The sequence below is a fragment of the Acipenser ruthenus genome, chromosome 10, assembly GCF_902713425.1.
Source record: "Acipenser ruthenus chromosome 10, fAciRut3.2 maternal haplotype, whole genome shotgun sequence".
Classification (NCBI taxonomy): Eukaryota; Metazoa; Chordata; class Actinopteri; order Acipenseriformes; family Acipenseridae; genus Acipenser; species Acipenser ruthenus.
The window spans coordinates 24663484-24678989 of NC_081198.1; the positions used below are offsets into that span (position 1 = coordinate 24663484).

General features: G+C 38.2%; 1 protein-coding gene across 6 annotated transcripts in view; it reads left to right on the forward strand.

Moving 5' to 3' along the window:
- Positions 1-15506, forward strand: part of nfia (nuclear factor I/A) — a 425669-nt gene that overhangs the window by 382419 nt on the left and 27744 nt on the right. For all 6 annotated transcript variants that reach the window (XM_034011610.3, XM_034011657.3, XM_034011647.3 and 3 more), the window contains 2 exons: positions 6724-6889; positions 12721-12812. In XM_034011610.3, coding sequence (XP_033867501.1) covers positions 6724-6889; positions 12721-12812 — 258 coding nt within the window. The remainder of the gene's footprint in view (positions 1-6723; positions 6890-12720; positions 12813-15506) is intronic.

Genomic DNA, 15506 nt, shown 5'->3' on the forward strand with positions numbered 1-15506 from the left:
AAGCAAACTATGAAGGTATGAAACAGAGACTAACAGAAGTAGATTGGAGTAAAATAGAGAAAACATCCACAGAAAAAGGGTGGCTGTTTAAAAAAGTAGTACTAGAGGCACAAAACAATTACATCCCAAAAGTAGACAAATCTAAATCTAAAACAAAATGGTCAAAATGGTTTAATAGATCAATTAAAAAAAATATTCAGCGAAAAAAGGCACTTTACAGAGCGTTTAAAAGGGACCAAAAACAAAGCACACAGAAAGAGTACTTGGAACTGCAAACACAAGTCAAAAAGGAAGTTAGAAAGGCCAAGAGAGAGATAGAAATCAATATTGCTAAGGGGGCTAAAACCAATTCCAAAATGTTTTTCCAATATTATAACAGCAAGAGAACATTCAAAGAGGAGGTTAAATGTCTAAGAGACACAAATGGCAAAATCATAGATGAAGAAAAAAAATAGCAAATATATTAAATGATTACTTTTCACAGGTTTTTACAAAGGAGGACACGGACAACATGCCCCACATGTCGACCTGTTCCTATCCAGTTTTAAATAACTTTAGCATAACAGAGGCAGAAGTGTTAAAGGGACTAGGAGCTCTTAAAATAAACAAATCCCCTGGGCCGGATGAGATCCTCCCAATAGTACTCAAAGAAATGAAAGAAGTTATTTACAAGCCGCTAACCAAGATCATGCAACAGTCTCTTGACACAGGGGTTGTACCGACAGACTGGAAAATAGCAAACGTAATACCGATCCACAAAAAGGGAGACAAAACTGAACCAGGTAACTACAGACCAATAAGCCTGACATCTATTATATGTAAACTTATGGAAACTATAATAAGATCCAAAATGGAAAATTACCTATATGGTAACAATATCCTGGGAGACAGCCAGCATGGTTTTAGGAAAGGGAGATCATGTCTAACTAACCTACTTGACTTTTTTGAGGATGCAACATTGAAAATGGACAACTGCAAAGCATACGACATGGTCTATTTAGATTTCCAGAAAGCTTTTGACAAAGTCCCGCATAAAAGATTAATTCTCAAACTGAACGCAGTAGGGATTCAAGGAAATGCATGCACATGGATTAGGGAGTGGTTAACATGTAGAAAACAGAAAGTACTGATTAGAGGAGAAACCTCGAAATGGAGTGAGGTAACCAGTGGTGTACCACAGGGATCAGTATTAGGTCCTCTGCTATTCCTAATCTACATTAATGATTTAGACTCTGATATAGTAAGCAAACTCGTTAAATTTGCAGACGACACAAAAATAGGAGGAGTGGCAGACACTGTTGAAGCAGCAAAGGTCATTCAAAATGATCTAGACCGCATTCAAAATTGGGCAGACACATGGCAAATGAAATTTAATAGAGAAAAGTGTAAAGTATTGCATGCGGGCAATAAAAACGTTCATTATAAATATCATATGGGAGATAGTGAAATTGAAGAAGGGAACTATGAAAAAGACCTAGGAGTTTATGTTGACTCAGAAATGTCTTCATCTAGACAATGTGGGGAAGCTATAAAAAAGGCTAACAAGATGCTTGGATATATTGTGAGAAGTGTTGAATTTAAATCAAGGGAAGTAATGTTAAAACTCTACAATGCATTAGTAAGACCTCACCTAGAATATTGTGTTCAGTTCTGGTCACCTTGTTACAAAAAGGATATTGCTGCTCTAGAAAGAGTGCAAAGAAGAGCAACCAGAATTATCCCGGGTTTAAAAGGCATGTCGTATGCAGACAGGCTAAAAGAATAGAATCTATTCAGTCTTGAACAAAGAAGACTACGCGCCGATCTGATTCAAACATTCAAAATCCTAAAAGGTATAGACAATGTCAACCCGGGGGACTTCTTTGACTTGAAAAAAGAAAAAAGGACCAGGGGTCATAAATGGAGATTAGATAAAGGGGCATTCAGAACAGAAAATAAGAGGCACTTTTTTACACAGAGAATTGTGAGGGTCTGGAACCAACTCCCCAGTAATGTTGTTGAAGCTGACACCCTGGGATCCTTCAAGAAGCTGCTTGATGAGATTCTGGGATCAATAAGCTACTAAGAACCAAACGAGCAAGATGGGCTGAATGGCCTCCTCTCGTTTGTAAACTTTCTTATGTTCTTATGTTCTTAATAAAAATTTTCAATTTAAAATAATATGTTATTCACATATACACCAGCATGATTTACCATACCGGTAGCATATAGGCTAAAGTAAAAAGAAAGTGTGCTAGGTGTTCATTTGACTTTACTACTGTACTGTATACTGTATAGGAGTAGTGTACAGATTAATATTTTTGTTCATAATGTAATGTGTAGCCTACCCAAAACACATTAGTTTTATTTCATGCGCAATGACTTATACAGTACATATAAAATACATTGAGCACTATAAATGTACAGTTATAGTGAAAAGTTTACATACCCCAATGGAAATGTATAATTTTTTGAAAATTCTCGAAATAAAATAATTTTAGGAAAAATCTTTTGCTTTTTGTGGATGAGGGGAAAAAATTACAATAAATAGATGTCTACAGCAATTTCAGCAATTTTTTTGCAAAACTTCAAAAATGCTAATTCAAAAGTAATTATTCATACCCTTTGATGCTATTATAGTATTGTCTACAATGTTCTAGAAATGTCAATATGATAATGCAGAACCTAATTTTAGAAAAGTCTAGAAAATGCTGGATTGTAGGTGAACATTCGTAGACAGTATAAAAGGGTTAGGCATAGGATGATTGCTGTTATTACCAATAAGTCAGTATGGGAAAAAGTAAATAGCTAAAGACCATACACAGAAATGTATTTATTGTAATAATTCTGGAGAAGGATACAAGAAGATTTCCAAACATTTGAGTATCCCAAATTTCAACTCTATTGTTTATATTATCAAGAAGTACAATACTCATGGTACTGTCACAACCCTCCCTCGGTCTGGAAGAAAGAAGGTTCTTTCACCAAGAACAAGCAGAAGAATTGTGAGGAAGGTTAATAACAATCTGAGATTGACTGCCAAAGATTTTCAAAGTGAACTGGCTGCAAGTGGGACTGGGGTTTCCATTTCAACCGTAGGTCGAGTATTGCATGGTGAAGGTTTCAATGGTCACAGGCTAAGGAAAAAGCCACTCTTAGGAAAATGTCACAAGGACAATCACTTAAAGTTTGCAAAAATGGCATTGATGGATATGAGTTCTGGTCGTTTAAAAGAGGTTATTATTGCTAAAGGTGCCTCAACTAACTATTAATTTAATGTTCCTTGTCAGGGTTTGAATACTTTTGAATTAGCATTTTTGGAGTTTTGCAAAATGCTGAAATAAATAATTGTAGACATCTATTTCTTGTAACTTTTTTTCCTCATCCACAAAAGCAAAACTTTTGCTACAAAGGTTTTTTCCTATAATTATTTGTTTTCGAGACATTTCTAGAAATTATACATTTCCATTGGGGTATGTAAACTTTTGACTACAACTGTATATGCGTGTGATTTTATTGTATTTTTTTAAACGGACACCTGCTAACAAAAACAATGTTATTTTGATTCTTGTACCCTTGCATGAATAGACATTATCGTTCGGGCACCCTCTGCTGCAGCAAACCACAACTCGGCTCCCACTATTTATTTGAACAATGTCACATGACTCTCGCAATAGAGATCTCACTAAGACGACGCAACAAATATTTATATTAGTATATTGTGGCCTTTTCATTGACATATTTTCTCTTAGTACATACAACAAAAGACGAAAATGCAAATTGCGGTATGTTTGCGCTGCGACTGGCCCATCTTAGTACACCTACCCCTTACTGTTTTAAAGTTGAGCTTTCTTTAAAAAGCTTTAGTTGACATACCATAGCAGAAATCAGACACAAAGGTTAGGAACCACAAACAGTTTAAGATTATATGTATTATTATATGTATGAGGTCTACAGGGAGAAGCAGGTAGTGAGGAAGCATGTAAACAAACTGGAATGCAAACAGAGTATGTCTTCAGATGAAAAAGAGTGTGCCTATGGGAGAATGTAGGACAGATATGAATATTCAAACATTCAAAATCCTAAAAGGTATAGACAATGTCAACCCGAGGGACTTCTTTGACTTGAAAAAAGAAAAAAGGACCAGGGGTCATAAATGGAGATTAGATAAAGGGGCATTCAGAACAGAAGATAGGAGGCACTTTTTTACACAGAGAATTGTGAGGGTCTGGAACCAACTCCCCAGTAATGTTGTTGAAGCTGACACCCTGGGATCCTTCAAGAAGCTGCTTGATGAGATTCTGGGATCAATAAGCTACTAACAACCAAACGAGCAAGATGGGCTGAATGGCCCTCTCTCGTTTGTAAACTTTCTTATGTTCTTATGTTCTTATGACAATAATTCTGGAGCACTGCAACTTTAAATCTTCTCAAAAAATAGTGTCTGCAATAAAAAAAAAAACAATGTTGTTTCAAATATCCTGATACAGGTTTTGACTGCTATCTGCAGTTGATCAGTGGATATATTTATGTCTAGACACTGAATCAATACACAGCTTCTTTTATCCTTTTTTAGTCTCAGTATTCATTTGATCAACTTGTCTGTAAAAAAAAAAAAATATGGACAAATTGTAGCACAAGCAACCAGGATGTTGAAGAAGAAGAATGTCTTGTTTGGATGAAAAAAGAAATTGAGATGATAAATTAGGAGGAATGCACTGTTTTGGTAACAGTTTATAACAATACAAGTGCACACTGCAGCAGAATTGTTTATGACTGAAGGAAAGGAATTGTGGGTCCAGTTTGTAGAACTGCATTTAGGTTGTCTGGACACTTTGTCTGTGTACAGCTACTGAGACTCAAATAAATCTGTAGTTGTGGAGAAAGCTACATAGGTCTCAAATGTACAGTTTTTAAAGAAACACATACTGTATAGCAAATGTGTATTTTAATTTAAAAATAGACTAAATCTGGTACTACACTAAGGTCCTCATTTACGAAAAGGCACGACATGTAGCTGTAACGTGCACCATCATTTACATAACATGCACACATGTATTGTGAGCGATAATTTAATGTGCACAATAATGTCCAAGACTTACCCATGACCACTGTGATATAAAAACCCCAGCAGTCCAGGCGTATCTTTTGGTCAGTGGCTCATTGTGAAGGTGGAGGTGGCTTATATTGACCGAAAATGAGCGATCAACAGACGCAGGCTTCCGCAGGGGACAGGCAGAGGCAACGCAAACTAAAACTGCACGCAGAAGAGAAATTCTAGTGGAGGAGGTTGTTTTAAATTATAATACCTTGTTTGGTCCAGTGTTCCACTCTATTATCTGTACCAATGTAATGAACTATAAAATAAAATCAAAGAAATTTAATTCACGTTTATTCAGGTTTAATATAACCTGTTGTTTACATCTATATGAAAACTTTAGCCTCCATGATGCCATATAGTTTTCAGCCCAGAGAAATAGGTTTAAATAGTGCGCCTATCAGTGGTTAAAGCCTGGTTTCCAAACAAACGAATTATCGCTCATTTTAAGGTGCACACTACGATTATCGCCCTTTAGTAAGTACGGCGTGAATGAAGCTCATCTCATTATTCAGAGCGATACCTCATTTAAATACATAATCACGCATTATCACATATCATATATTAATTCTGATTACCATAGTGTGGCACAATAAAATCAGTGTGCGCCATAATAAGCCCACTGTTTTGCACAATAATTAATAAAATTGCAATAGTAAATACATCATGAACGTGCACACGAATTGCAAGTATGGTGCACCATAATGTGTATTGCTCTTTCATAAAGGCCCATAGTTCTTAGTTTGGTAGCCTTGCCTTCCAGGAAGTCTGTTACTGCTTTATTTCCTCGGTCATTTCACTGCAGCAGTGTCTTCTGGGTAAAAACATGTTACTGGCTAAAAGCATGTTAGTCAATAGGGGAAGCAGCTGATTTGTTATTGACAAGAAAGAAGCCACTGAAGGAGTTGAAATGACCCAGGAAGTGCAAGGCAATCTAAAAGCAGGGCTTGCAAACAAATATTTATTTGACCTAGTGTAGTCCCAGATATCATGTTTTAAATATGTGGACATTTGAGACCTATATAATGTATGTGGATGGTGGAGAATGTGTATGTCACTATTTTGTTAGCTGCAGTACAGTTCATTTAAGAGGGGCTCTGAATTTTGGCATATTGAGATAGTAAAATGTCAAGATTTCTTGTGCAAGGCACTGAAAGGGTTAACCATCTACAAGCAGTACAGTTTACCCCAAATATTCAGTATAATGAAATCAAATACAACTCCAGGACTAAGACAGCTGTTACAGCTAATACATTCATAATTCACCGATATTACTGAAGGTTTGACAAATGGGGGATTTAGTGCTTACTTTAGCATTGTATATTTAATTTTACTCAGGCATTTTTAAATTGAATAAAGCCAATTTGTATGATTAAGGGATTACAATTTTAATGTATTAAAACTCAACTCTTTCCCTGAATCTTTTCTTTATCTACATGGTTGTAATTATTACATTTTACTTACCTGGTCCTGGAATATGTTTTAACTTCTACTTTGTAGACTGTAAGTAGTATTCAGTATTCAATGTAGAACAAATGTGACCATATTTTTATGGGCATGTGATGTGTTGTATGTTTGTTTTAAAGACCAATAGTGGACCTTCCTTCATTTCTTTTCTTTTTTCCTCTCTCTTTCTCTCTCAACAGCCCAACGGAAGCAGCCAAGGCAAGGTGCACAACCCATTCCTTCCAACCCCTATGTTGCCACCACCGCCTCCACCGCCAATGGCCAGGCCCGTGCCTCTGCCAGTGCCAGACTCCAAACCCCCCACTACGTCCACGGAAGGAGGAGCCAACTCCCCGACCTCCCCGAGTAAGTGTCCAAGAAAGGGTCCTGCTCACAAGAAAATGTTTGGGATGTGAGCCTCACGTAGCCCAGGGCTACTGAAATACTGTACAGAGACTTGTCAAAAATAAAGGTGATGTGTGGCAATCCAGGTGTTGACTACAGAGCTCCTTCCTGTGTTTCAATCTCAACACCTGCCACTGGAGAACACGGTGTGTCTCCCAGAGGAAAGAGAGTCGAGGAATCTCAGTGTTACCGTGGCCAAGTCCGGTTCTTGATGGATGCCAACCTTAGGAAATGTTCACCCGGACCCAGCAGTGTTCCAGCCCTGAAAGATGCCCTCCTTAAATTGTGGAACAACCTACCCAGGAGAAGGTAGTCACTCTCTTTCAGGGGATGTCTGATCATGTGTGTGTTTTAAAGGACGATCCACATGGTCTTACCCGATACCAGTGATGCTGCCTTTGTTTCTCGCTTTCATTTCACATGTCCGTGTTCTAGGTGTCTATTTACTTCTGACATGTCTCTGTACAGTCTTCAGTTCCTTTGCCAAGTTCAGATTAGTTGTGTTTTATATGTAGGTAACATGTCCCAGGAGTTTCATTGTTTTCTACTATGTGGTTCATTACTATAAAATAACTGGCCAGACTGTTATTTATCAAAACATTGTCATGGAGCTGCACATGGAACTTACACAGGTAGGTTATAGAGCTGGAAACTTCTTCCTTGAATGTCTGTAAGGAACCTTACAGAAAAGTAGAGATAAAATCACACTTGGATTCCAGTGTTCCTGATACAGTAGCAGCGCTGGAGTTATTACTGAAGATGCTCACGTTTGAGAGGTCGGAAATCAAAATCAAGATTATTGTTTTGCTTCCTGTTGTAACAACTAAATGAACTATCAAGGGAGAGACAAGGGTGTTTATCTGTGGTTTTAAACCTTACCCTGGCATCGTCTGAAAATGCAAGATCCTCCCTGGATTCTGTGCGGGATTATGGCGTAACAACAATGCATCGTTCCTCCCTATTGTTATTCAAAGCAATAATATCTACAGACACTATTTTACATAACTCATTTAACTGGAGCCTGATTCCTTATTTCACTGGATATTTTTGATCTATGCTACACTCATGGTATAATGGGCAGCTGCTATATCCCGAATACAGTAAGTCCCGTATAGAATCATATCATAGTGCCCTTTAATATAGGACCATTGCATTGTACTACAGCACTGCCATTCAAGACCATGGGGAAGTGTGCAATCGTTTTTACAGCAACTTGCACACCACAGCTTCCTTGCATAATCTGTCTGCAATTGCTTTCTCAATGGGCACCGCAGGCCTCAGGCCAGTAGTTAGAGGATAGCGATCTGTCTGGAATGTTTGATCTAAATGAATGAGATGTTCAGTCTCAATAGACCTTATTACAATATATTTTTTTGTACCGCAACCTTTTGTCTTTATTGTTAATTAGTCATTTAGCAGATGCTGTTATCCAAAGCGACTTACAGAGACTAGGGGGTGAACTATGCATCACAACTCCTGCTGCAGTCACTTACAATAGCACCTTGGTTTTACGTCTTCCCAGCTCATCAAGGATATTAGTGCTAGAGCGAAGAATGGGTCTGTCATTCAAAGACAGCTAAAAGCATGGGCAGAAATAGTACAGGATTTTACTTTCACTGTCCTTCCAGTGCACTTCACCTCCGATCTCCGTTCTCTTTGCTGCATCAGCTTGACAGGTTCACTCTCCTAACATCCATGCATTTAGCCCCTGCAAGTGGCCACTGACAAATGAGACAACCATCAAAGGCAACTTGCTAGTCTTAACCTGTCAAAACCCCAGCCCCTCACAGGCAATTTCCGCCTGGGGGGCTGTGCCCTTAAATAAATCACAATATCTTCCAAAGTATAGACAGCACAGGCATGGTTCAGGGCTTGAATTCAAGGTAACCCCTTGGGCATCAAGACTAAAACCTCAGGTGTAATAAAAGTCTTACTCAGTAACACACTGGAAGGAGATATCCAGAAAAAATACATAAAAAAACAACAAACGCTTTTCATTTTTTTATGTTCTTTAGTCATTTTTTCAACTTGTAGCATATGAAAAGAGCCAGATTTTTTTCCAGTGCTTCACCAACATGTCTACTATACTGGGTAAAATTTGGAACTGTTTGAACAAAGGGGTCAAATTCTACAGGAGTCTTTACAAAGATAAGCCCAAGGGTCCCCAAACCTCTCCAAAAATAAACAATGTGTAAATCTTTATGTCCAGTGATACACTAAGTTCTAAAAGGGATGTTAACTTCTGGCACCTCACATGCTATCCACTGCCACATGCATTAGCCTTTGTAAGGCTTTTTTTTATTTTTTCCCCTTATTCAAGAGGTGGGCGTGTTTGTTTGCACATCGATTACTCTGTACTGGATTGGGCTACAAACAAAGTAAAGGTATGAATGGAAAGCTTGTGACCTCCCCTACAACGTGATCAGGGAGACTTCACCGTCATCAAAGTTGTAAGACCAGAGTAGCAAAACGCAAGCTAGTCGATCGCATTTGTTTTGGAAGCATGGGGGTACTAGACACATTGCGAATGGGATATCTCAGCGGTGAAATGATGGATTCGAAAAATTCCTTCGCGGTTTGACGGTAGGAAAACAACGATTTTGATATTGAGTCAGCTTTTTTTCTGTTTTGCTTTTGTAATAATATTACAAATGAGTTATGAAATATAATGTTTACGTGCAGTTCCGTGTTCCGCCCGCGGGACTAGAGGGCGTAAGAGGTAATGTGGCCTTTGTGGATGTGGTGTATTTAAACATAATGGAATCATACAAGATAAAACTAGCTAATGTAGGGAGACCAGAGTTAGCACTTAAAACTGAGTGCTGCTAATTGTTAATTCTTTGGAGAAGCAGTGGCCCAATGGGACTCTAAATCAAATGCTTATTACAGAAGATCTGGTGCGGACCAAATACATTTTATATTTAGACTTAAAACCATGCAGACAGTGGCATGAATAAGTGTTTATCAAACATTTTGGTGCATAACGCACACCTTGTTACAAATATAAATGGAAGCAGTATAGTTCTATATAGAGTATTAGTATCTAAGAGGTGGACAGTATAAAAGAGTTATACAAGGTATGTAACCCAAGGCATATGCATATTTTATATAATTGTTCATATTGAAGTCTTTAAAATCTTAAAAGGAGTTAACAACGTTAACCCGAACCAATACTTTAAAAGCAGCGCAGAAACCAGAAGCAGAGAACACAGTTGAAAATTAAATGGAGATAGACTTAAGACAGTGGGTAAGAGACCCTTCTTTGCACAGAGTGATGAGGGTATGGAATAGGTTACCTAACCATGTTGTTGAATCACTGAGATCCTTTAAGACCTGACTTGACAAAGTTTTGAGATCAATCATTAACAAGGAACCAGACAGGCATTGATGGGCAGAATGGCTCCTCTTGTTCATAAATGTTCATATGCTCCTATTATACACAAAGTGGAGCAGAATTTGATTGGCTTGCTAGCAAATGATGAGTTCAGATTTGTAGAATTTGACTGGCTTACTAGCAGATGATGGGATCAGATTTGTAGAATTTGACTGGCTTGCTAGCAGATGATGGGATCAGATTTGTAGAACTTGATTGGCTTGCTATCAGATGATGGGTTTATGGGTTTATATTTTGTCTTTGAATGCCGTCCATTTGACCTTGATGTGATTCAAGATTCCTGTTTTCATTGGCATTAGTGAAGATCTCTTTATTTTAGTGTGCCAAGTATTTTACCCCTGATTTTCTCCCCAATTTAGAATGCCCAATTATGCTCCCTCATCACAGCAATTCCCCACAACAGCTCAGGAGAACAGCAGGCCTCTTTAAACTTGGGTGCCCAGCTACCAACCTATGAAGGACAAAGGCCAACCCTGCATGTGTTTGTTGAGCTCATTAGAAGCCGAGCCAGTAGGGTCCACTGAACAATTAGGGGAAACACTCCCTGGCAGTATTGCCTCCCTCTGGAGTGCCAGAGGTTCTTTATTGAAGAAAAATTGCAATTCTGCAATCAACAAGGAGGTCTTGGAGACTGTTGCCAGGAACCATGTGGAGCACAGGGACTAGGTTGTTCCAGGTTGTGGATTTAACCTGAGTAAATCATGGCCCTGCAGATCAATGGATTGAAACCCTGTTGAGAAGATCTGTCTGGAGTAGAGAGAAGACATTGAACCAGACTGGCTATGGATTTCATTCCAGGACAATGAGACCCATGGGTTTCAAGCGGCAGAAAGTGATGCAGACAGTGGTGTCTGAAACATCACAAGTGTTGGCAGTATCTCCCCATCCCTCCCAAGTCCCCTCACCCAACCAATGCCTGATCCTCAAAGAACCTCCCTCACCCAGAGCATCATTTAGTACAATTCTTAAATATGGAAGACATCTTGAACCACTCAAGTCTATTAGCTGCCCAAAAGCAGATTTTAACTCGCTCCAAATCCTGCAATCTCAGGAGCTGTCACCAAAAATAATTGAGTTTTCTAAGAAATCTGCTTTCAGATTGTACCGTTTTGTTAAAGGTGGAAATGCAGCCAGCCTTTCTGAAGCAAGTAAAAACTATGACAGAAACACCGTAGGTATAGCCTTAAACCCACACAATCAATGCCCCTGGATTCAGACCAAGGAAAGGTTATTGCAGTTCATTGACAAGTTGGCAGTCTGTGTTCTATTGATAGAAACGAGTTTCATAACAGACTGTTTACATAGTACCTAGAGACGCAGGATACATTTTATTTTGTTGGTTGTTCCCCTAGTCTGTTGTAATATTTGATTTAATGCAACTTGTCATTATTTTGATTAAATTGCTCCATTGGAAATGTACGCAGGGGATGCTGTATATTTTAACCTACTCTTGGTATTCAGTTATTATTGACTGACTTAGCCTTGGCATTCTCCCTTATACTTATTCAGACTATTTCTGGAGACATTTTAAATTCCAATGTTCTTGAAGGTGTATGCTGAAACACACTTTGCTAGTTCATTCAGCCGATTACACACATTTTGTGTTGCATCCATTCTCTTGCAGAAACATGGAGGTGCTGAATTTAGCCCCGAAGTTACAATATTGTAGCCTCGGTATACAAGAACCAGACAAGATATACTTCAGCTTAACAAACAATAATGTCTCTTAATGTGATCTCTTGCACTAAAACTTACCTAATGTTAAACCTAAAAGTAACTTAAAATAAACATCAAGCATAAAGTGATGCAAGAAAGAACAAGGCAACAGTGAAGAATTGCCAGCATTTGGAAGAGTATCAAGAGCTCAGAAAGTTTCATGAGCTATAAGGACTCCCCAGCGGCTTACCCCCTAAAGGCACTACTGCAAGTGAAAATGGAGGATGGCGTCAAAGTAACAGAGGTCTTTTATTCTGTTTTGCTGTAGAAGCCCAGATCCAGACCTAGACCAGTTATTGGAGCTTTTTTAATGTTTTCTTATGCCCATATCACACCACATTTTGACAAAGCGCAGCCCTGTCTTGGAGTTACTTGGTGTTACTACAACCTTGCCACTCTCTTATAGTCCGATCATTCTCACATGCAGCACTAAAATATCACAAGTAAAAATACATGAAGAATGCTGTTTTATAAAGTGTACTTTTCTGCTTTTGAAAAATATTGACCTATGTATTAGGGTATTTCTCATAACAGCATGTTTGCAGCGCACTACATTGAGCTGTGGCAAAGTACAGCAGAATGCAGTGCTGTTGCTGCTCTTTTCGTTTACACTTGCTGCTCTGCTCATGTTACTGTGGGGGTTGTTTCTTTTTTTCTAACTTGGTGTCCCTTCTCTCCACAGCCTATTCGACACCCAGCACCTCTCCTGCACAGAGATTTGTCAGTGTCGGACCACGAGATCCCAGCTTTGTAAATATCCCTCAGCAGCAACAGGTGAGCAGCTTTTTACCTTTCTGTTTCTCACTCGTTTTTCAATGTCTCGATATGTTTGTTTTTCTCTCCCATGCCTGTGTGATCTGTATCATGCAAAAATGCTAGTGTAATTTTTTTCATTTTCAAAGCTACAGAGGGAATACCTTTTTGTTTTACTAGAAATAACATTGCATTCTTTCAAATCCAATGGCAGGCTGACCGGTATGTTCCAAATTACTGTGCAATTCAAGAAAACAAATTCCCCACATTCTTTTTTTTAAATTTAGGAGAGTTGTGAGGGTATAGAATGGGTTACCAAGTCAACCATCAATCAGGATCAATCAGCTACAAGGAACTGGACAAGTATTGATAGGCGCACAAAGGGAGCTGTGACACCCACCAGTTCCTTAGTACACAGCACTTCATTTCAAGTTCAAAAACAAGTTCAAAATCTCCCCCACCACAGTTGAAGGCTCATTTTAATAGGAGCGCCTTAAGCATTAGGGGGAAGTCCATAGAGATTTTAGAGTGCCCCCTACAGGCGACTGCTGTTGAGGCAGGACCAGCAGAAACCACACCTGGCCGGGGTCACTCCAGGACCTCTTATGTCTCCGTGGGAGGGAGGGGAGGCTAAACAGCCGTCCCAGGGGCCGGATTACATTACCCTGCTCCTTTCATTTTAAATATATGACCCCTATTAAATCTTGATTTATAGAAGAGTTTAATCAGCATAGCCTCAGAGCCACACTGCATGCATCCCTTTGAGTTTGGTACGCACTGTGATTTATCTCCCAAGTTCAACAGTTGGGGAGGCTGGGAGGGAGCTATCAATAGTTAGATTGGCTGGAAAACGCTAATGATGGCCATCTGTATATACTTAAATCAATGGAACAGGTTCAGATTCGTAGCTTCCAGAAGTTTAAAAAACTCATTTTATTACTCATTTTATGTGCATGCCTGTGAGCGTGCATCTAATTCATATACATTTAATAGAAGTATGTCTGTGTGTTACGAATATTATTATCTGAAACAAAAACACATTGGAAATGTGAAAAATGAAAAGTGCCCAGCCATTTAAAGTGGAGATATAAAAAACACAAGCTAAGTTAGAAGAAACAATTGGGGCAACCTTGACCAGCACCAAACATATATGCATGTTAAAGTTATGTGTGCAAAAGTATGTATGTTCAATGAAAATGACATTCATATCAACTAAATGTTTTTCACATTAAAATGTGTTTGTTACACATAAATAAAATACATATATATTTTTTTTAAGTTTGCAATATAAACTCTGTGTATGAACCGAACCCAAGACATGCTTCCAATGCAGCTTGCAATGCAGATTCCCTAGCTTTCACGTCACAAAGTTTGTCCTTCCATTTCACAACATTTGCAAGTAGTATAGCAATAAAGTTACAAATTTTAACAAGACAAATAAGATTTTGTAAATAATGATTATGAATTATCCCGATTGTATTGAAAGCTTTCATCTGATTTCGCAAACTATCATAATAAGCTTGATCCGTTCATTTAGTATATTTTAACGGTTTCATGTTACTCAGGGAGACGGTGTTGAATCCTCAAAATGTTTGTTTTATTTGAAACTACAGAGAATTCCTGTTAGGGGCCGGAATTCACGACACCAAAATAATAACCCTACATTTTAATCTTGGTGCTTTCACTGCATATTCTCTCCGGTCACAGCTCACACACTCGCTCAGTCACATCCCCAGTTTCTCATTCAAGTTCAGTGCTGGACTGTCTCCAATCCCCAGGCTCATGCACCCCCTTATTATGTAACCTCCCGTCGTTTCCCGCCTCTGTCCGGCTCATTAACCAATCACATCCATGCTCCGCAACTACCGAAAAAGAAAGAGAAGAAGGACATTTTTACCTTACTTTGGCGACTTATTTCTCTTACTGTATGGCAGGTATTGACTTGTTTTTCTACATTTCATCTTAGAGTGTTTGGAACTACAAATTAAAATTATTTACTTTTGCTGCGCCAATACCCTGAAAACACGTAAACTATCCTTGCTGTTAAGAGAGTCTGGCAGTTCTTGCGCTTCGCTGATAACTTGGCGCGAGCAACTACCGTTCCTCTCAATATTTGTTAGGAAAAATCTGTGCCACAGTATATATTTATATATGCATTTTTGAATCCATGAAAACTTTATGGACAAAAAAATAATGTTAAACATATTTCTAAATCACCATAATGCAGAAAAAAATAGTTTGGAATAGTTTTGTGAACATTTTTGTTTTATTTCTAAATACATTCACATTACATAATTACGATTTCAAAACTTTCTTGCAGTTTGTGATGGACAGAAAGTTTATATAGTTTATAAGAGAGTAATACAAATATTTAAACATCTCAAGTTTAACTTAATTTACTGCTGTATATAAAATCAATTGATGGGTGTCCTGGGAAAAGTTTATTTTCTTTAGATAGCATTTCCTTGCTTCTTATTAAAAACTGAAAACAATTTTCTGAAAACTGAAATGTCTTTTCTAGAAAATAATTTTCGATGGCGATATTTAATCTGAATGATATGGTTTTATAAAGTTTTTCTCAGTTGTCAAATTCTGCTGTAGTAAAACCTTTCACTGTACTGCTTACCTATTCAGGGGTACCAATTTATTCATTTAATATACAAAAGGTTTGATTAAATGGACAAAACATGGCTGTCGTTTGCTATTCCTAGAAAA